This window comes from Hippocampus bargibanti, linkage group LG19 (genome assembly GCF_051943395.1).
Source record: "Hippocampus bargibanti isolate YZ-2025 linkage group LG19, ASM5194339v1, whole genome shotgun sequence".
NCBI lineage: Eukaryota > Metazoa > Chordata > Actinopteri > Syngnathiformes > Syngnathidae > Hippocampus > Hippocampus bargibanti.
In genome coordinates, this window is record NC_142752.1 from 1,630,649 (window position 1) to 1,654,615 (window position 23,967).

At 41.0% G+C, this 23,967-nt stretch overlaps 1 protein-coding gene across 7 annotated transcripts in view; it reads right to left on the reverse strand.

The window, feature by feature from the left end:
* Window positions 1-23,967, reverse strand: part of cdc42bpab (CDC42 binding protein kinase alpha (DMPK-like) b) — a 57,735-nt gene that overhangs the window by 27,975 nt on the left and 5,793 nt on the right. For all 7 annotated transcript variants that reach the window (XM_089021365.1, XM_089021370.1, XM_089021364.1 and 4 more), the window contains exons 2-11: window positions 11,299-11,390; window positions 6,803-6,886; window positions 5,848-5,943; window positions 4,291-4,439; window positions 2,840-2,933; window positions 2,118-2,318; window positions 1,888-2,029; window positions 1,716-1,825; window positions 1,105-1,184; window positions 754-932 (exon numbers count right to left, since the gene is read on the reverse strand). In XM_089021365.1, coding sequence (XP_088877491.1) covers window positions 754-932; window positions 1,105-1,184; window positions 1,716-1,825; window positions 1,888-2,029; window positions 2,118-2,318; window positions 2,840-2,933; window positions 4,291-4,439; window positions 5,848-5,943; window positions 6,803-6,886; window positions 11,299-11,390 — 1,227 coding nt within the window. The remainder of the gene's footprint in view (window positions 1-753; window positions 933-1,104; window positions 1,185-1,715; window positions 1,826-1,887; window positions 2,030-2,117; window positions 2,319-2,839; window positions 2,934-4,290; window positions 4,440-5,847; window positions 5,944-6,802; window positions 6,887-11,298; window positions 11,391-23,967) is intronic.

Genomic DNA, 23,967 nt, shown 5'->3' on the forward strand with positions numbered 1-23,967 from the left:
CAAAACAATGGCTTCAGAGAGTTCAGATTCGGAGAAGATGCTTTCTTGTTACTCATCCAGTTATGAATATGATTCAAATAGTTCTGAAGAGGAAAGCATAAATGTTTGCAATCCATTAAAGAAGTCCTTCCGTATCAATTTGAGCCGTCTGGACTCCAATGTAGCGCCCAGAAAATGCACAAGATGGCGCACAAGTTCCGTTGGAAATGGGCTGATTTGTGTCAACTTACACCTTCTTTATGCGTGTTACCGCAATTGCCTGCGACACATGACGATTCACCATCGCATTATTTATGTCATTTTCCTGTGTATCGGTGTTTTCAGACGAAAAAAGGACCCAAAATGCATTGTGTGTCACTTTCACGGTCAGGGGCGTTCCTGACGTGACATCACATCAAAAACAAGACTTCCTGAATATTCAGTGCGAGTCTTAAAAGGTAAATATATAGCTATATACACAGTATATATATAACAGTAGCCAAAATGGAACTGTATAGTGCCACTTAGCAGTTTTTTTGACAACGATACTAGTGCAGCGTGTTCTACCGGAAACAAATTCCTTGTGTGTCCTACATACTTGGCAATAAAGATGATTCTGATTCTGATTCTGATTCTATATGCGGTGGAAACTTTGCAAAATACACTCAGTAGAAGTTATTTGAAGTCATTTTACAAATTATGGAGGCAACTTGCCCAGTGGTGTCGGTTGTCCTTTAAGCCTCCGTTTTGTGGTAGTATGACCTCCACCCTCACCTTGAACTTTGCGGTTGAGCTCCAGTTTCTCCTGTTCTAGGCGGTGGATCCTCCTTTCGTAGGCCTCGACGGCTAGGCTGTTTTCCAAACTGCGCTGGCCATCCGTGTCGAGCTTTTCCAGACCCGCCTTGCCTGCCGCGCCCGACAGCTGTCGCAGGCAACCCCGATCAGAGATGGTGCTGAAATAGTGAAGGATTGGGGGATAAAATGAACATTTTTATTGATTTTATGCGTGCAGAAAGGTCAAACATACAACACGTTGTATGTGCATGATGGTAATACATATTTTATTTTTCTTATCCCACTAATTCTTTGACTTTTTAAATAAAACAAATTCATTTGTGGACTTACCATTTACTGGTGTAGGTGAAGCCAACAAAGGGCAAGTGGTGACCAGAAAAGGCAGTGTGAGTGGGGGGGGGCATGGTCTCCTATTAAAAAAAAAAAACATTAATAATAATATAATCATTATAATTATTATTATTATTATAATTATAATGATAATAATAGTCCATTTCATTTATCAGCGCCTTTCAAAACTCACGGTCACTTTACAGTCACAGGATCAGTTTTTCTGTGAGCGAGCAGCGGCAGCCACACGCGCCAGCGTTCAATCAACCCGGAATAACTCAAATACATATAAAGCTAGCTAGCTAGCTAATAAATAGCCAGCCATATAGCTATCTCGCTAGATAGCTAATAGCTAGCTAGCCATCATTTATATTTTTATATTATAGCTCATATTGCTAGATAGATAGCCAGCTAGCTATCTAGGTAGCCAGCAAGCCCTCTGTTGTGTGTACTAAATGTTGATCTAGTCCTAAAACTCAATATTCTTTGGGTCCTGGAATTCGAGTGACAATGACAACAACCCTGGCACTGGAGTGGACACATTTTTGCACATCATGTGGAAGTGAATGAGTTAATATTAAAATGTCAAATACACACACGCGCACACTTACGGAGTTCTTGAGCGAGTCATCATCCACATCAAAGTTGGAGGTATCCGTGGGACTGCTGACCTCGGGGATGTACGGGGCCTCACACAAACGGATATTGTCCCAGTCAATGCCTGAAGAGAAATCACGGGTGAGCGAGAAACTTCGGAGGAACGGAGGAAAATTAAGATTGTACCGGCGAAAAATGAATGCTGCTTGAAATCCTCAATCCCATTCTGGCCAATTCGGTAGCTTCGACTGCAAATGAGGCGCCGTATGAGATCCTTTGCTTCCTCTGATACTGAATCTGTTATCTGTTGCGGGAATTGGAAGCGCTCCTACGGTGGAAAACAATAAACATACACAGGGTTTGTGGCCAAAGCGGCATTCAAATCACATGGTGTCATTTTTGTTAAAACAGCTCACCTTATGGTTCATAATTTTGCCATAGGTTTCCACGAGGGACTCGGCATAGAAGGGGGTCTCTCCATAAAGCATTTCGTACATGCAGACGCCCAGGGACCACCAATCGCACTCGGGTCCATACTTGCCCTTCCCATCCTCCATGGCTTGGAGGATTTCTGGAGAGATATAGTCCGGCGTACCCACCGCCACGGAGGACTGGACCTGGAATGAGTAAATTTCCCCATTGGGGGATTATTCAAGAGCACAATCCACGCCAGTGAGTGGTTTGTCATTCCGTGATTTCAATATAGTCAAACCTGTGTTTTCAACCATAATCCGTTCCAGAAAACTGTTCTAAACCCAATTTGATCAAAAACCGAAAAAAAAATGCCATTATAATCAATAATAGTAATAGTAATTTCCGGAGGATAAACCGCGACTTTTGTCGCAAGCTTTCAACCCTTCGGTTTATGCATCGATGCAGCCAATGTATGTATTTTTTTCTAACAACCGCCATGGGGCGCTCGAGCACGAAAGGTAAGAGAGAGACACGGTGAATATATGTGCCCCCCCGCTGTCAACTCGCAAGTGACAGGAGCAAAGACATGGTTTCGGTGTTCGAAAAAAATCGGTTTTCGAACAGGGTCATGGAACGAATTGTGGTCGAGAACCGAGGTACCACTGTATATATATAATCGGCCATATTTGATAAGAACAAAAGTCGCATCAGTCGAAATGCATACCGTGCCGTCCTCCATGAGTTTGAGGCAGGAGCCAAAGTCCGCCAAACGGATATGGCCGTTCCTATCCAACAGGATGTTGTCGGGCTTTATATCCCTGTTGGAAGATCGGGAGAACAAAACATAAGGAAATTAAAAATGGAAAATGTCTTTTTGTCAAAATTTAAACTTTGATAGAGTAACGCAAGCTCCATGAATTCTGTTTAAAAAAAAAAAAAAAAGTTAAATATTCCTATTTTTTTTCTGAATCGGACTTCCCCGCAGCTAGCACATGCAGATGCGCAACGCCCCCCCGCGCTTGCGCGGAGGAGCTAGCTAGCTAATACGAGGACAGTTAATTGGGCATGTGTGTCACAAGACTCCCGTGGTCTTAAAGGCCAGCGTTGAGACTAGAATAGAGGGAAGGTATAAGCTGTTCTAAGACACACCATCCATCTGGGAGGGCCATCTGCTCGCAGGCTGACAATAACCATGCGCGCCTGCGCGTGAGCGCACACGACCGAAACCCCCCCACCACCCTGCCAACCACACAGGAAGCTCCACAGACAAGGATGGATCTAGACAAGCAATTGTTCTGACTGTGTGACCCCTGGTACCGCTTGGCACAAAGAGAAGAACACTGACAGCGTCCGATTGTGGTCCAAAGGACTGTTTGATTATCCAGATGAGGTAAAAAAAATCAATTTGTGAAGTGGAGAATCAATAAAAAAACTGCACTCATGTATTTTAAATAGCACCTTATGAAGAGTAAATCCATATAATGTATACTTTTATACTTTGCACTATGTACAGTTATTTTTCTGAAACGCTTTTGTGCAGTTGTACTGTTCAGTCTTCTGATATAAACGTTCAATTCAACGTAAGAAACCTTAGATTCTCTTCTTTCATCAGAAAAAAACAGTTAAAGCCTAAGTTACATGGATCTGGAGTTATCTGAAATTGAAATGGGGGTGGCTGTACAAAAAATATAATCCAATAAAAACACATTGATTGATATAGCGCTTTGACAACAGCTGATCAAATAAAAGCAGTTAATTCCTAAGTTATATGGGTATGGAGTTATCTGAGCTTGAAATAGAGGCGGCTGTCCAAAATACAATACAAATTGATTTATATAGCGCCATGTATTAGCTAAATAGCTATGTAGCTAATTTTTAACAGACAATAAGGAGACAGAATCAACTTAACACAGCTAGCTATCTAGCTAGCTAGCTTTTTATTTATTTGAGGTTGATTGAACCCTGGCGCATGTGGCTGCCGCTGCTCACCCACAGAAAAACTGATCCCGTGACTGTAAAGTGACCTTGAGAGTTTTGAAAGGCCCTTATAAATTAAATGTATTATTCTTATTACTATTATAACATGAACAAAAGGCAAATGCTACCCCTTTCGTGGAAGGCAAAAACATTGCCAGAGGTCTGACCAGCGCTTTATCGGCACCCCTTCCTCCTCACCTGTGAACGTAGTGAAGCTGGTGAATCGAGTCGATGGCAAGCACCATTTCAGCCAGGTAGAATCTGGCCATATCTTCGGGTAGTCGGTCCTCAAATTTACTGAGCAGCGTAAGCAGGTCACCACCCACATAGTAGTCCATGACCAGGTACTAAAACAACAATTACAGATTGGTTTTAATTGCAGTGACAAAGGACCAGGATGTGGAAAAAAAGACGTGTGCAGTTTGGTTGGGGGGGGGGGGGGGGGGGGGGGCATACGAACATTATGTGGGACGGTAATTTTTTTTTTTTTGTAAGACCCCCCTCACCCCCTTAGCTTCACACCTATTACTAGAGAGGTGACCAAAGGATGTAAAGGCTGCAAAATAGGCCTACGTTCCACCCTTTCCCCTATAATTAGAACACTGGAAGCGCAGCGGTGTCTAGTCTTAAGAATTTGTGGGAGTGTCTCGGGTAAAAGTATTTGTTGTGAGAGAGTGTGGGAAATGGAATGACAAGCAGTCCCGGTATTTTGAACTCTGGGGTCAAAGGAGAGAGAATGCAGACGGTTCAGGGTTCAAGTGTCAAATGATACGCTTTCAAAATGCTAAAGGATGGCGAGTCGAACGGTCGGAGATGAATTGATGGTCATTGGCTTGTACAGTGATAGCTAAGCTTACGAACGCTTTAACTCACGAACTTTTCGCGGACGAACCAAACCGCACAGCGCCAAGGTGGCTGACGGACTAGGTTTCCACACCCACTTTCTTTCAGTGCACTCAGTGCAGACGTGGTTTGTTATCGAGTGGAGTACTTTTGCTATTATGGGACCGAAAAAGACCCCACCGCAGGCTGGTGTTAAGCCAAAGAGGAAACAAAAGAAAATTACAGTCGAACAGAAGAAGGAGCTCATCGGGAAACACGAACAAGGTGTGCGTTTGTGTGACTTAGCGTCCCAGTACGCTAAGTCGACCATTGCTACGTGTGGCTAAGGGTGTTTCTGTGTTGTCTAAGCAATGGTTTCAGGCAATAGAAGAGGTTGAAAAATTTGATTTGGATTAACGAAAAGGAGCTAGCAGGGGATATTGTGAGTGAGGGTATTATAGCACAGAAAGCACGGCAACTTCACTCCGATATCATCAAGAGGCAACTATCAACGACAATCACAAAGGTAAATAAAACGACTTTATTATACAGTACAGTTTATTTCTTTAATTACAATCCAATAGCACATTTATTATACATAAAATAAGGTATTTTGTGTAGTTTTAAGCCTTATTTAGTAGCAAATTGTTTTATGGGGACATGGGAACGGATTATTCTCATTTTTAATGGTTTCTTATGGAAAATACATGTTTGGCAGACAAACCTTTCGCCTTACACGCACTTCCTGGGAACCAATTAAGTTTGTAAGCTGAGGTATCACTGTACATTGCTCGATTTAGTACGATAGTTGACGCGTCACATGGTGAAGAAATATAAAAACTGGCATGTTATCTGCAGCACCGAAGAGATAGCGTTGCACTCTCAACATCTTAGTGAACTAGTGAAAATAGCCGATCGGGATAAGCTGCCTACCAAATTGTTATCATCCTGGAAGGCGTAGTGAAGGGTGGTAATCCACTGGGAGTCCCCGTTGACCAACACGTCTCGCTCCTCTCGGAAGCAGGCCGTCTGAACAAACACAAAAAAAAAATATCGATTGTGTTAATCGAGAAAAGGTTTCACACAACACGTCGAGTAAACATCAAAACATTCAACACAATTGACTGAACTGTGAAACCAAGTTGACCATATTTGTACTAATACTAATAATACATTTCATTGATAAGCGCCTTTCAAAACTTTCATGGTCACTTTACAGTCACAGGATAAGTTTTTCTGTGGGTGAGCAGCGGCAGCCACATGCGCTAGCGTTCATTCAACCGGGAAGTAACTCAAATAGATAGAAAGCTAGCTGGCTAATAGAGAGCTAGCTAGATAGCTAGTTGTGTTAACTTCACTCTGTCTCCTTATTGTCTGTTATAAAATAGCTAGATAATAGCTAGCTAGCTAGATAGCTAATAGATAGCTAGCTATCATTTCATCCATATTGATATATGTAACTGTTTTAAGTGGAATGAGGTCAACCAAAGAAGAAGAAAAGCACCTCCAATTCTCTGTCCAACATTTAAATATAACCAGCAGATGTATATATGCGGCGGTATAACCGCACAGTGAGCGCCACGGACGGACTTTTTTGCACATTAGCATCGGGGAAAGAAAGCGTGTACGACTCCCGTGTGTTATTGTTAGCACACCGGTAACGTATTTCCGTTTGTAATACGTGACGCATGAGCCGTGATGTCTCACAGGGCACTTGGGAGAAAAAGCTTCAACTCTATAGAAGAAGTTAATGAGAAAAACACACGCGGGTTTGTAGCGTAACGTGGAAACGCGCCCGATGTCATCGCGGGGGGAAAGAATTCATGTTCCCTCATTATGAGCAAAGCCGCTGTTTGCTCCTGTGGAAAACTGGCGATTTGACATTTACCTCAGCTCGCTTCAGCATCTCCCATTTGTTCAGAATCTTCATGGCGAATACTTTGTCTGTATTTCGCACTTTCACCACGGCGACCTGGACACAGGAAATGGATATTCAGACAAGGCAGCCATAATGCGTCCTAACAGATAAAATTATGTCAAGCGCTCATTTGTCATAAATTCGTTAAAATGTATCAGTCATTTTTACGCAAAAGAGGCCAAAAAAAAAGGTCAAAGTTCAGTTTGCACCTTTTGGAGGCATTAACTCAACTCATTCACTGGTTTTTGTCATTTTCACTCCAATTCCAGGACCCACAGCATAGTGAGTTTTAGGACTTCTTTCGTCGGAAAAAATGAGTTAATTCCCAAGTGATATGGCTCTGGAGTTATCTGAGCTTTAAATGGGGGCGGCTGTACAAAATGCAGTACAATAATAATAATAATAATAATAATAATAATAATAATACATTTCAATTATAAGTGCCTTTCAAAACTCTCAAGGTCACTTTACAGTCACAGGATACAGTCGCTAATAGATAGCTACCTAGCCAGATAGACAGCTAATTGATAGCAAATAGATAGTTAGGTAGCTAGCTAGCGAATATATACAGTAATAATAATAATACATTTCATTTATAAGCATCTTTCAAAACTCTCAAGGTCACTCAATACACATGTTGATCTATATAGCGCTTTCACGACAGCTGAAAGGTCTGACCAGCGCTTTATTGGCAAATCCCGCCGCAAGAAAAACCAAAACTCGAACAAATGAAGGAATGGCGCTCCATGTCATGCTTTTTAATTGCAGAATAAATTCAGGAATGGCAGTGAATGAGTTAATACAGTGGCCATTAAGTGGAGCAAACAGAGAAAGTACAAATGAGCAGACTGCAAATAGGATTAGGTTTGTGCCACCCAAAGTAAAAGTAAGTGGCTACTTAATCCCCGATCGCTTTTGTTCACAAACTCGATGGACGAGTACAAAATTGACAAAGTGGGAGTTAAGGAGACATCCTGGCAAAAATTGTCGGTGGGGAAACACAGCGGGATAATTGAAATATGATTCAGAATTCCAAGGAAAGTCTCGTCTGCGGACGTGAAAACTGCAAACCAATCAAGTGCGAATGGGAACATTTGTACAGATGCAATATTTAGACAAACCACAGTTGCCATGCGCACAATGGAAAAAGCATACATATACACACACACATATGCACACATACATACACACATATATACATACATACACACCTATACATACATACACATATACAGTATACACATTCACATACACACATACATATATACACATTCTCACACACATACACACACATATGTACGCACATTCACATACACATACACATGTATACACATTCACATACCTACCTACCTACCTACCTACCTACCTACATACATACATACATACATACAAACACACACACACACACACACACACACACACATGCGCACGCGCACGCACACGCACACGCACGCACACACACACACACACACACACAGGTAGCTTACGACCGTGTTCCGTTCCAACCAAACGGTCGTAAGTCAAAATCCACTCGAATAGAGATTCGGAGGCTAAATAACTGGCAAACTCCCCCCTCTGGTGCCATCACGCGGTCGATTGCTGTGCGAGTGAAATGCTGGCTAGCTGGCCACAATTGTCGTACTCGTTGCCGGCCTGCTAGCGCGTTGCGGTGCCGGGCGTAGAATTAAAACTTTTAAAAAAGGGCCTGGAGGTCGTGGTTGTGAGTACAGGTGGTCGTAAGTTGAGCTGGTCGTAAGTCGGATGTCACCTGTGTATATCCATATTTAACCGTGTATGGCAAAAAGGATGGCAAGCGTAAGCATAGAAGAATTTGAGAGCCACACACTCAACACAGACACAAACAGAAGCCCATTGCAACAGGGTCTGTAGTCTATTAAATGAGCCGGGGAATGTTGCTAATGCAATACGACGATAACATTCCTGCAGTGTTTGGATCCCTCCGCAGAGGAAGAGAGCGGGACAAAAAAAAAAGAGGGGGGGGGGGGGGGGGGGAGAGTGCACTGTTCTTGGCAACGTCTCGCTGTTTTTGTCATTTGATTTGCTTCTTGTTCGCCATCTCGTTCATGATCTGGTCGTCGCTTTACCGTTAGCATTACTGCCAGGTAGGTCTGAGAGCAGTTTGATGGTTGAACAAAGTCAATAATGCGCAGGTAAATCAGCAAATGTCATCAAAATGCATGTTTTGGTTGATGTACCAAAAAAAAATAAATAAATAAAATATGTTGGGGTGTTCAATCGGGGGGGAAAATGAGTACAATTATTGGAAGAATAAGATAAGAATTTCTGACATCAAATAAAGCGGCAGCGGATGAGACATAACGTAATTACAGTCGCCAGGTGCCCAAAATCATTCGTTAGTATTATTTATTTATTGATTTATCGAATTTATTTATTGGGTTGTTCGTGTGGTTATTTATTTATTATTTTATTTATTTTGATATTAGTTTATTAATATATGCAGTTATTCATTTACTGTTTTTATTTATTATTTATGTATTTGTTGATTTATGTATTTACGTATTTATGTATTTATTTATGTATTTATTTGTGTATGTATTTGCGTATTTATTTATTTACAGTTTTTCAATTTATTATTTATTTATTTGTGTATTTGTATATTGATTCATTTATTACTTTGTTTTATTTAGTAATTTGTTATTAATTTATTTATTTATTTATCTAGTTATTGATTTATTTACTGCTGTTTTAATTGATTATTTATTTGTTTATTTGTGTGCTTTTTTAATCTATTTATTTTGTTATTCAGTTATTTATGAATTTATCTGATTGTTTATTTACTTGCTGTTGTTTCAATGTATTATTTATTATTTATTTATTTGTGTATTTGGGTGTTTGTATATTTATTTATTACTTTGTTTTATTCTTTACGAATTTATTAATTTATCTTGTTATGTGTTTATTTAGTGCTGTTTTTGTTATTTTTTTATTTGTGTATTTGGCTGTTTGTGTGCTTCTTTATTTGTTTATTTTTTATGTATTTTTTTTATTGGTTTGTTTATTAATTTATCTATTTATTTATTTGCTGTTGTTTTAATTTTATTATGGATTAGTTATATTAAAAATCACATTATTGCAGCGCTCTTTCACTGTCGTTCCAACCTGAATTTTTCTGTATGTCGGGCGCGGGGAATTTCTTTTTCAATAAGTGACTAAACGGTGCAATGCTAATAATAATCATCGAGTGGTTCATGAAAAGTGAAGTTGGAACGACCTTGCCACTGCTGATATTAGGATGTTATCACAAGGTGGCACCTTGTCACAAGTCCCATTCTAAACCTCAACACAATGCTGCTGAAAAACACACACACACACACACACACACACAAACACACACACACACAGGAAGCACATGATTCATGCATGCACATTCCAGCACTGGCTGCAAAGGCTTAAGTAAAGACATTAGTGAATGGCATTGGAATTGGAGCTACGTTTTGATAAATGTGTCTCCATCCATCAATCGATAGATTTGTTTGCTATTTTCCCAGCATTTCTATTTTAATGTTAAAGCACAACCGACGTTGTGTCTATAATTTGTAAAAATCACTTCTACTGAGCGTATGTTACAAAGATTCCGCGGCATATAGATATATTTTACATTTTAAGACCCGCGCTGAATATTCAGGAAGTCTCATTTTTGAGTTGGTGACGATTCCTGACGTGACGTCACGGAGGAAACGCCCCTGACCGAGAAAGCTACGCACAATGCATTTTAGGTACTTTGTTTGGTCTGAAAACTTCGTGTTTCTCCGTGTTGATGGCGAAATTAGAGGAAAACACATAAATAAGGCAATGGTGAGTTGTTGTGTGTTGCACTAAGACTACTAATTGATACTAGTTGACACAAATTCCCAGCAGACAAATCAGCCCATTTCCAACGGAGCTTGTGCGCCATCTTGTGCATGCTTTCCTCTTCAGAACTATTTGAATCATATTCATAACTGGATGAGTAACAAGAAAGCATCTTCTCTGAATTTGAAGCCATTGTTTTGATTCTAGAGCAAGGCAAGACGTCCTGGCGTGACATCACGAACAAGGGGGCGGGACCTTCTGAATTCATTTTGAAGTAATTTTGGGACACTTAAACTTATTTTTATTGGTGTTTTGCATTTGACTAAAAATATCAGCCTGCGTGTTTTGGGTATTTTAGATGCTATAAAACGTTTTTCTGATGTCAGTTAGGAAACAAAAAAAATGGTGTCGGTTGTCCTTTAAGCCTTTTTTTCCCTCAGCAGGCTCTTTTTAAAAATGGCTGACCGGGCAAAGGTCAAGATTTGACTGCAAGAAATCATTTTGAGGATAAAATGGAGGGAAATAGCAGGTCAATCAAAGAAATTCTCCAATGTGACAAAGTGTCAATCGGTTTGGTCCTAGTGGGCGACTGCCGCAAGCTAGCATCGAGAGTAGGAAAAAAAGAAGGTCACCTCTCCAAAAGCTCCCCGGCCGATCACTTTGAGGATTTCAAAGTCTTCTTTATGCAGCCGCATCTGCTTGACTTTGGACGTGAAGGGTTTTGCTTGAAGGGAGAAAAAAAGAACAGAGGTCAATTTCATGTCAATTCATTTCTTTTGACTCGCGCGTGCAGCAAAAATCCCGAGTTCACAGTTGTAACTGAAGACCCGCCGTAGAGTGACTTTTAGTGGATATTGTATCTGCGTTTACGCAGCTTCAAATCATCATCCGGCAATTGCATGCGGATGTTTGAGAGTTAGCGGCTAATGCTAGTTCAAACCATCAATTTTGGCTATTTTCTTCTGTGATGCAGAGGTTTGTTCTGAGAATAATGTCATAATTCTGACTTTAAAGTGAGAATTCTGACCTTATTCTGAGAATTCTCACTTTAATCTCAGAATTCTGACTATTCTCAGAATGCCGACTTTAAAGTCAGAATTATGACTTGATTCTCAGAATTCTCACTTTAAAGTCAGAATTATGACATTATTCTCAGAATTCTCACTTTATTCTCAGAATTCTGATTTTAAAGATAGAATTCTGACTTTATTCTCAGAATTCTCACTTTAAAGACAGAATTTTCACTTACGTCAAAATCAGAATTCTGAGAATAAAGTTAGAATTCTCACGTTATAGTCAGAATTCTCACGTTATAGTCAGAATTCTGAGAAAAATGTCAAAAACTTGCCAACCTTATATTTTTTTCTTCTTCACTGGCCCTAATCCTCTTCCGTTAAAAAACAAATGAGAGATGAGCTGTTGTATATAATAGCCAAACCACATTTAAATGAACTAAGAATTAAAAATAAAAATAAACACATCATTAGAACAGAGATTGGGTTGATGGTAACACACAACAACCAAAAAAAACAACCTGTTTTACCGGCGCACAGTTTTATTTTTGGAATTCAACTTCTTGGGTGTGAGCGGGTCGCTAAGGTCATCCGCGCTCGTCGCCTGGATTCAATAAGCAATGAAACTAACCCACATTTGCCGGGGGGGCCAATCAATGCGTCTGCTTTTCCAGCCAACAAATTGAATATGCGGTGCTGTTCTATTTTTTTTTTAATAAGTAACAAGTAAATAAATAGCATCCAGTTCTGTCATCCATCTTGACACGCTGGCAAAATACAAACGTCGTCCCAAACATAGCAACGGTTGCTAAGACAAGGTGTGGCAAGCAACCGCGGCAACAAAGTGTCAATCCGAGCTCTCTCTCGCCGTTGAGCGGGACTGAAGCTCTTTGTTTGCAAGAGCTTTAAGCCGTGATGGGTGAGTCAAGATTGGAAAAAAAAAAGATGTCACGTCAGTCACAAGTCGTTTGGTGTATTGCAGTCGACATGGGAGAGAAAAAAGGCGCTCTGTGGCTATATTTACAATCTAAACCACGAAAAAGCGAGTGAAACTGGAAAAACGTGAGTGACGCCAAATTGCTACATGTTGCCGAGGAGGAGTGCTGTTCACTAAAAAAATAAATATAGTAAAGTCTCGTTATATCGATATCGGATATATCGATAGTCCCGGTTATATCGATACTATTTCTATGCACGCACGGCGAAAATTACATGCAAACAGGGTCGGATATATCGATAGTCCCGGTTATATCGATATTTTTTTGGACTCCCTTGAATATCGATATAACGAGACTTCACTGTACATAAAATAATAATAATAATTTCAAGCTCAGGGGTGTCCAATACATCCGATCGCGATCGAACGCTAGCTAGCTAGCAGACGATCACAAGGGGGATAAATAATGGCTTCAGAGAGTTCAGATTCGGAGAAGATGCTTTCTTGTTACTCATCCAGTTATGAATATGATTCAAATAGTTCTGAAGAGGAAAGCATAAATGTTTGCAATCGATTAAAGAAGTCCTTCCGGATCGATTCCAGCCATCTGTAATCCAATGTAGCTCCCAGAAAATGCACAAGATGGCGTATAAGCTCCGTTGGAAGTGGGCTGATTAGAAACGAAATGCCTTATTATTATTATGATTTGTTTTTCTCCTTCTTTCCTCCCTTTCATAACTTTGCTGCTGTGAAATGCAAATTTCTCCACTGCGAGACGAATAAAGGTACATCCTCGTGTTGCGTTCCGTTGTCAACAGGCGTGTTTGGTTTCTGGAACGGATTATGGTTGAAAACCCAGCTTTCACTGTATTTTTTTGAAAAAAATACAACAAAAAGCAGGCCACCTTTATCTTATGCTAATCGTAAGCAAGAACCGTTTTTGTGTAGTTTCAGCATAGCGTGTTTATTTAGCGTAAATGACACACTTATGAGGCATTTCAGTACATTTTGCGGGCTTGGATTTCGTTGGGAGTTGGCATGTAAGCGTGAGTGATGTTTCATTCGCTTAGCAGGCAGCTCGGAGCAAAGCAGTCAAAATGATTGCATGTATAGACATATCCCAGCACATTTTTCATGAGGAAAGTACTCCATTCGGTTGATACATGCTTGGTGTGTAATTGCTGGGTTTGTTCTGGCTCAGTGCATCCGACATCGCAAAGTGCTTTATGTACGCGCTACGTTTTAAGGAAAATATGCTTTTAAGTGTCATGCGTATGTTGAACATGGAAGTATTGTAATGCCAATACATAGCTCGACAGACTTTCTGGGAGGGGGCGAGACTTGTGGTAAGAAAAGAGGATTATGAGAAGAAAAACAGAGAGTAAGCAAGCGCAGAGTGATACCTCGGTTTACGAACCCCTTGGCTTCAGAACTTTTCGGTTTACGAACGTTAAATTTATGAAAATTTGACCTTGGCATACGCACTATTTTTTGGGATACACACGGAGCTGCCACAATGAGTGATGTGTCATTCGCGAACGAGCTGTTCTCCAAACAAGAAAATGGCAGCCGACTCATTTTTATCCTCTATTACCCGCTCCCAGTCTTCGGTTAACGCCACGTGATTGGTCAAGATCGCAGCAGTGAGGGAGGTGGTTTAAACATTAAAGAGACAGGCAGATGACAGCGAGAGAGTGACAAAATGGATAGAAAACAGTGACATTTAGACTTGCTTCAAATTTGATAGTTCAAAGGCAGAGTGTAGATTGCAAGGTTAAAATTCCCATTAATCAGGCTCAACAGAACACAATTGAGGCTAAACAGAACACAATTGATGAAGAACAAGGTAAAATTATTGCAGAGGAAGCACCTACAAGGGATCATTCCTCAAGATGGTGAAAGAAGGCTACGTTCCTCTTCAAGTGTTTAATGCTGATGAAACCGACCACTCCATTCCATCAAGCCATCAACGACCATCACAAAGGCAAATAAAACAACTTTATCATATAGTACAGTTTATTTCTTTAATTATAATACCATAGCACATTTATTATACATAAAATAAGGTATATTTTGTGTAGTTTTAAGGCTTAGAAAATAGTAGAAAATGATGTTTTACAGGGAACTGGGAACGGATTATTCTCATTTTAATGGTTTCTTATGGGAAATTATTTTTTGGGATACATACTTTTCAGCCTTACCCACTGTCTGGGAACCAATTAAGTCCGTAAGCCAAGGTATCACTGTACTATCATTCAACTCCTAGCTTGGTGCTTGCTGGCTAGATGTCATATGCGTGGCAATTATGATCGATAGGCGGTGATGCGTGGTGTCATGTGCGTTACATTTTAAGATGACAGTCATAATTGATGTCAATTCATACTTCATAGAAGGTGTGCGAGCAACAAAACACGTGACAATACAGCTTTATTTATAGGCCGCTTTCGCCACATCAAACGATACATTTGTTTGGGGTATTTATCATTTCATAGGTTAATAACGGGTTGACGGCTTATACGTGTACGTGGGAAATGACCACGGAGAAAACTTATCCAAACTAAACCGATCTCAATGGAGATCTGAAATTAACCCTTGCGGGGCGACGGCGTATGTTTTTTGGTGTAAATATTCACAGTGTCGCCTCAAGCTGCAACGCGGAATTAGTGCAAGCCTTTGGGCGTCGTGTACTTTGTTTGTGCTGGAAGGCAAGTCACACGGCATTTCGGTCAATATTTAAGAAAGCAAACGCGCACGGGCACAAAATTACTACAGGCCAAGAGAGTCAAAGGGACTTGGCATTTTGCTATGAAAATGTCAGTCAATGAAAGTAAATTGAAATGAAAAGAGAGGGCTATGTATATAGAAATATATTTAGCTATCTAGCTATTTAGCTAGCTATGTAGCTATCTAGCTAGCCATCTATCCATCTGTCGATGTAGCTATCTGTTGATGTAGCTGTCGCTTTAGCTATCTATCGCGTTAGCTATCTATCGCTTTAGCTATAGATCGCGTTAGTTATCTATCGCGTTAGCTATCTATCGCGTTAGCCATCTATCGATTTAGCCATCTATCGATTTAGCTATCGAGCTAGCCATCTATTGATTTAGCTATTGAGCTAGCCATCTATCGATTTAGCTATCGAGCTAGCCAACTATCGATTTAGCTATTGAGTTAGCCATCTATCAAGCTAGCCATCTCTCGATTTAGCTATCGAGCTAGCCATCTATCGAGCTAGCCACCTATCAAGCTAGCCATCTATGAATATAGCTATCGAGCTAGCCATCTATCGATCTAGCTATCGAGCTAGCCATCTATCCATCCATCCAGCTATATTTATATATACGTAGTACTCTATTTTTAATTTCAATTTACTTTCATTGACTGACATTTTCATAGATAGCAAGATAGCTCGATAGCGAGATATATATTTATATACATAGTCCTCTCTTTTCATTTCAATTTGTTTTCATTGACTGAAGTTTTCATAGCAAAATGCTAGCTAAATAGATAGCTAGCTAGATAGATAGCTTGCTATCTCGGTATTTCCTCCGACACACTGTCAGGAATTGTGAAAGGTTACAAGTTGAATTATGGTGTATCCCTCAAAATGCTCTACGTGTACCCTAAATTCAGGTTGGTCTCACTCGTCGCACACCACACCCCCATATGAAGAAAAAAAAACAATAAGGGAGGAATTAGCGGCCTCACTGGAGGAACTAACACGATGATGATGATGTCTGCTGTTTGTCTGCGGTTATTAACCTCCCAAACTCCAAGCGAACATGATTGTGGGATGACAAGATCCAACCGTGAACGACTGGAAAAGCAATCCGGTTCAACTCAGAACAGGAAGCCCGCATCGGACAGTGCAGAGTGACTAGACGCTGAGATTGGTCTGCAGTTGAGCCAGTTACAGTAAGCGTCCAATCCTTACAACCGCACCACACGCTCCCAAAAATCCCATTGCCACTTCCATAGTGGGACGGAGGCACATCTGGAAGCCATCACGGGTATTATTTACAACCAGAGTGAGGTAACGACACAAAAATGCCGTTTTCAAGAGAGAGATGTTGGGGTTGGAAAGAGATGGTGACTTTTCAGGATTGTCTAGGATTGACTATCTACGGGAAGAGACCTGTAGATAGTCTTCCCCCGTTTTGTCTGACCGTGACGAGGCTGCTGGATGGAAGAATGGAAGCTCATAAGCTACTTTTCATAGACCCTGTTGAGACACAGTCTGTGCATCAATCATCCAAAACCTGAAAACGCCATCCTCAATGGTTGCAGGGATCGATTTAGCTCACTTGCTAACCTCATTTTCCTGCTTTTCTCTTCCGAGAAATCATGTGGAAATCGCAACTGAACCAATTGCATCGCATTTCCATGCCTTCCACGCTCAAAAGGAGCCGCTTGGCCCTTCCTTCTCCCCAATGGATTCCTTCCAAATTCCTTGGTTGAAAAATAACATTGGAGTGAGCGCTTGAGTGACAGCTAGCTGAACAAAGCATTTCAAGGTCACCGGGAACAAAACATCACGGTAATCTAAGTCGTTTGAGGGGGGGTTAGCTTAGCATTCCGCGCTGGAGTTCGGATTTTTTTCCGGAGAGGGTCTGAAGCTAAAGGTCAATCATCTTGATTGGCCAAGTATGTAGAACACACAAGGAATTTGCATACGCGGCAGTCACACGCACCAGCAGTCACTCAATCCGGAAGTAACTCAAATAGATTGAAAGCTAGCTAGCTAATAGATAGCCAATAGATAGCCAGATAGACAGCTAGCTAGATAGATAGATAGATATATATCTATATAACTGACAGATAGGCAGAAAGAAAAGCGCCAGGAACACAGTGCAGGAACAATGTTCTGGAACGGGAACGGCATTTTCCAAAGCTCGGTGGTGGGTTTTAACTACAATAAATAAGCCGTTCCATTAGGGTGTACAAGAATGTCGAAATACTCCTTAATACACCTTGTTAACGTCCAGAAAAAGAAGCTTTTAATACGCGATAAAATGAAAGTCAGCCATCAGCAGGATACTTGTCATCCATGTTTGAACAGGAACAACAATCCTGATAAGATGTTACGTCACAAGTTTCCAAAAGCCTTTTTCGGGGCCGTTATTCTTTAGCTGATGATCGTGGAGGGTGTGCGGGGGGGTGTGCGGGGGGTATTCCGTGCCTCAAGTGGTGCAGCCCAGCGAGGACTTTGCACCATTTAAGGGTGTGAGTCCTATTGGGTTCACCCGTTACTATAAATGGAGTCACCCATTTTGTTGAAGAGCTTTTGTTATGACCTTTGAGGAAAGGGACTTGCTGTGATAAGATTACCAAATGGTCATTAATCATTTTCAGGGTGATCTTGATTCACCAAATCTCAGTATCTCCTGTTTATAAAATTGGGAGGCGATCATCTTCCGCCATATTGAAAGCTAACTCGTTAACGTGAGCCTGCGTGGGTATCAATTGGAGGTGCTTTTCTTCTTCTTTGGTTGACCTCATTCCACCTAAAATAGTTACATATATCAATATGGATGAAATGATAGCTAGCTATCTAGCTAGCTAGCTATTACCTAAATAGCTATCTAGACCGCAGGCGACGACATACCGAGAAAGAACGGCAACTTTCGCCCAACAGGCTCGACTGCCACGCCCGCATCGTCTCATTTTATCATGCGACTGCATGAGAAATTTCTAATTGGGTACATTTTCATTGTCTTTGTCTGTTGATTTTTAGCATGATTACGCGACTGCAGCGTCAACAATGCTTTGGCTAGGATAGTTACCGTACGTCAAAATAATATAAGCACCTTTATCAAAACTCTCAATGTCACTTTACAGTCATAGGACAAGTTTTTCTGTGGGTGAGCAGCGGGGGCCACGTGTGCCAGCGTTCACTCAACCCGGAAGTAACTCAAATAGATAGAAAGCTAGCTGTCTAATAGCAAGCTAGCCAGACGGCTAGTTGTGTTAAGTTCATTCTGTCTTCGTATTGTCTGTTACAAATGAGCTATTTAGCGAAGAGATAGCTAGCTAAATAATAATAATAATACTACATTTCATTTATAAGCGTCTTCAAAACTCTCAAGATCACTTTACAGTCACAGGATAAGTTTTTCTGTGGGTGAGCAGCACCAGCGTTCAGTCAACCCGGAAGTAACTCAAATAGTTGTATTAAGTTCATCCTGTCTACCTGATATCTAATTTAAAACAGATTATTATCTTACGAACGAAGGCGGAAGTAGATGCCGAAACATGTCAGGTATTTGAACACCGACAATACACTGTCTGTAAGATAAGACTGTTTTAAATTCAACTCAAATAGATATCAAGCTAGCTGGCTAATAGATATCTAGCCAGATAGCTAGTTGTGTGAACTTCATTCTGTCTCCTTATTGTCTGTTACAAATTAGCTACATAGCTATTTAACTAATAGATAGCTAGCGATATAGCTATATAGCTAATAGATAACTAGCTATCATTTCATCCATATTTATATATGTAACTGTTTTAGGTGGAATGAGGTCAACCAAAGAAGAAAATCACCTCCAATTGAAATGTTAGCTGGATTCTATGTCGGGTTTTGCGCATGGGTTTTTAGAAAAATGTAGAACCTATCCTTAAACACATATAAAAGGGAATGTGTTCCCTCATATATATTTCTGGGGGGAGGGATGTGCATGAATGCACTCCAGAAGGCTCTACGAATCCTGCAGATCAATTTCTGCCCTTTTTCGGACACTGCAGGCTAACGCCTTTCATATGCTAATTGCAAGCGTGTGTCGTCCAACCGGTGCATGGCACGCAGACAAACCCTGGGACGGGCTTGTCAGTCACTAGGCAAAGCTGAGAAACGATGGTGAGGGAGGAGGGGCGCTCGCCAGGATGCAGGATGGAGGGATGACAAACAGGAAATAGACAAGAGCAAGTATCTCAAAACAAGAGAGCGCGAAGGAAATGGTGGATTATAACAAATCAGCAATAGGTGGGGGGGGCGGCGGCGTTTAAAGAATGCTCCGGTGAATGGAAGCCGACTGACCGTCATTGACCATCACAATGAGGCCAGAAGCAGACAGACAGACAGAAATACGCACAGAATGCAACCGGTGGACAAAAAGGTCGATCTAGCCCCTTCCAAAACAGCTGCTGCGCTCTAGTACATTGCACCTCAGCTCCAAATTCCACAAGCGGTCCAGCGTTGGGGAGGTGGGGGGGCGTAGGGGGTTTGCGGGACTGAGTCAGCGCTTTTTACACATACACAACTGAGCCCTCTGCTCAAAGCAACCAGAGGGGGCTGTTTAGCAAACGTAGAAAGATATGAAGCAGCCAGAACCGTCGGTTCTGATCCATTGCCTCTTGCAGGACTCTTCCCAAAAAAAGCGGGTTGGAAGGGGTCTTGGACAATGGCGTCAGTATGTTTTTCTCATGAATGATATCTCGTATTGGCACTGGCAATGTCCTCAACAACGGAACCAAGCTAGCTAGCTAGTAGCAGCAATACCGTGTATCAAGGTCCTATCCGTAGACTGGTGCTAACTCACGCTTCTGCCTCGCAACGGCAGGTGTGGGTTCAATTCCCGTCCTGTACATCGTCATAGAGAATCTGTTGTCGAGACAGTTGGGAGTTGTCTGGCAACGGGACGGATCCAAAAACGACTTAAACGCATGATTACTTTTCCCAAAGGCTGTTACATGTACGTATAAGCGAAGAGTCCAAAAAAAATGTAGGTGGACCAAACATGCTGCTGTGGTTATGCTCATTTTGAATTAGTGGGGCAGAATCACAATCGTCTTTACTGGCCAAGTATGTTGTTGTTGTAGTAGTAGTAGTAGTAGTAGTAGTAGTAGTAGTAGTAGTAGTAGTAGTAGTAGTAGTAAAATTAATAAATAATAAAAAATAATAAATAAATAAATAATAATCATACATTTCATTTATAAGTGCCTTTCAAAACTCTCAAGGTCACTTTACAGTCACAGGATAAGTTTTTCTGTGGATGAGCAGCGGCAGCCACATGCGCCAGCGTTCACTCAACCTGGAAGTAACTCAAATAGATAAAAAGCTAGCTGGCTAATAGATAGCTAGCTAGATAGCTAGTTGTGTTAAGTTAATTCTGTCTCCTAATTGTCTGTTACAAATTAGCTAGATAGCTATTTAGCTGAGAGATAACTAATAAGATAGCTAGCTATCATTTCATCCATGCTAACATGTGAGAATGTCTCCCCCCCGCAAAAAAAAATCTATGCAATACCCATATTAGAAATACAGTTTTTAGCCAGAGGCCCAAAAACTGTGCAAAAGATATCATCATTCCAATTTCACAGTGACGACATATTAAAATTTGAACCGTGATTCATAGTTTGGAGAAAGTGCGCTTGACATTGTAAATAACAACCACAAGAACTGCAAGTCAGAAGACTTTGAAACTGGGGGGAAAAAATGTTTTTCTCCACGAGTAAGTACATGCCCACAGCTGTGAAGCAAAAGCAAGACGATGTTGATTGGATTCCCTGGCATTACCCCCCTTACACACACACACACACACACACACACACACACACACACACACACACACACACACACACACACACACACACACACACACACACACACACACACACACACACACACACACACACACACACACACACACACACACACACACACACACACACACACACACACACACACACACACACACACACACACACACACACACACACACACACACACACACACACACACACACACACACACACACACACACACACACACACTTACACACACACACACACACCCTCAATCCAACCATAGCAGGAGTTTTGTGCCTGACAGATAAACATCCTGTAACAGGAAAGAGAAGCCGAGCGAAAGGACAAGAAAATCACATTATTTAGGAACCTGTCATGTGACAAAACTGCGATTTTAAGAGCCTCAAATAATAAGTTTGGTCCCGGTCGAGGTCGAGACAACGGAAGGGTCGTCCAGCAGTCAAACTCCCCGTACGGATCGTTTTATAGCGGCGAAAATGCAGAGGATGTGTTGCAATTGGATTTTTTATGGCATGTCTCGAAACCCCATCTGCTATATTAAAGGACTTTAAATAAAAAAAAGATTAGTTTGGAGATACTATAATGTGTACACATGGTTTAAAATGGATCAACTCCGGAAGCCAAATTGACTCTGTGGCTGAATCCCAAAAAGCTGATGATTCTCTCATCCTGACATTTAACAACAGGTAGATAAAATTTGCTCTAAACTTGGAATGAATTACAGTAATACATCAGATTACGAATTTAATTGGTTCCCAGAAAATGTGTTTTAGGCGAAAAGTTCGTCTGCCAAATATTAATTTCCCATAAGAAACCATTAAAAATTAAAATAATCTGTTCTCAGGTCCCCATAAAACATAATTTTCGACTAAATAAGCCTTAAAACTACACAAAATACACCTTATTTTATGTATAATAAATGTGCTATTGTATTGCAATGAAAGAAATAAAGTATACCGTATGATAAATTCATTTTATTTACCTTTGTAATGGTCGTTGATGGCTTGACGGAAAGGAGTGTGAGGAAGGAGGGAGGGCGTTACTGTTCGGTAGGAGAGTCACCTCCTGTCTGTCCCCTTTCCATGTCAGCGCTTTTTTAAAGCACTATATAAACCAATATTGCATTGTAATTTGTCCATCTGCCCCCATTTCAAGCTCAGATAACTTGGGAATTAATTATTTTTTTCTGATGAAATAAGTCTAAGGTTTCTAATGCTGAATTTAATGTTTGTGTCATCCTAAAACTCAATATTCGGTGAGTCCTGCAATTTCAGTGAAAATAACCAAAAACCCTGGCACTGGAATGGAAATAGGAAGAGAGAAATAGTATGTTTTTTTGCTATATTTAAGCCGTTTACTCCCAAAATGGATGTAGACATGCTAAACAGGTTTCCAAAACTTTTCCCATGAGCAACATAAGCCATTTGAAAAGGGCAATCAAAATGGTTTCTCATCTTGCACGGCTGATTGGTTGATATGTGGCCACAGACTGGCAAAAAAAAAAAAAAAAAAAAAAGGACTTAACGCCGACACGTCGGATCATCGTGCCGAGACAACTAAAACTAAAACGCAAGCTAAAACCTGCAAATCCAGTCATCAGAACCAAACTTGCGGTTGCGGAGGTATTAAGGCGTGTGTTCTATGCGATACCGCGGAAGTCCACTCCAGAATGTCTTTTGAAAAGGCTACGGGAGAAAGAGGAAGAAATTGAAGGATGGAGTTTCACCGTCGCTCACGGCGCTGAGTTTCAATCAGATGCCAGCTTCCGTGTTGTTTTTTTTAAGCGATCCAATGTCAACGCGTCTTCAGTCGCAGAAGCGTAAATGCGTGTCAATAGCGGGCAGTAACGACGCAGAAGAAAACGATTGAAGCGATTCAAGTTAAAGTTTGATTGGCCTGAATTGACTTCTCAAAAAGACAAAATCCATCGGGTTAGGGTTATATAGCTATCTAAATAGCTATTAGCTATCAAGCTAATTTGTAACAGACAATAAGGAGACAGAATGAACTTAACACAACTATCTATCTAGCTAGCTATCTATTAGCCTGCTAGCTTTCTATCTATTTGAGTTACTTCCGGGTTGAGTGAACACTGGCGCATGTGGCTGCCGCTGCTCACCCGCATAAGAACTTATCCTGTGACTGTAAAGTGACCTTGAGAGTTGTGAAATGTATTATTATTATTATTATGACATACTTGGCCAGTATTGGCTATCTATTAGCTATCTGGCAGGCCCACTAGCTATCTATATGGCTATCTATTAGTTATACGGCTACCTAGCTAGCTGTCTATCTTTTAGCTATCTATTGGCTAGCTAGCTTTCTATCTATTTGAGATACTTCCGGGTTCAGTGAATGCTGGCGCGTGTGGCTGCCGCTGCTCACTCACATCAAAACTGATCCTGTGACTGAAAGGTGACCTTGAGAGTTATGAAAGGCATTTATAAATGAAATGTGTTATTATTATTTATTATTATTATTATTATTACATACTTGGCCAGTAAAGACAATTCTGATTCTGCACATTGATTCAAAATGAGGATAACCACAGCAGTATTCTGGGGGGAAGTGGGAGGGGCTTTGTGGCCAAGGGAATGTCCCGATGTCGGTCGAACACACACCAGACTGGTGACGGTGCGTGTCAATGCGTAAACCTACCCCCCCCCCCTCCCTTGATAAAACAAATAAAACGACATATGAAATAACCCACAAAAGATGGTTCACGAGAGCGTTGGCGGTACGCAGCCAGTAGAGGGAGGGGGGGGGGGTTAGACAAATCCGCAAGGGGGAGATCAAGGCAGAAA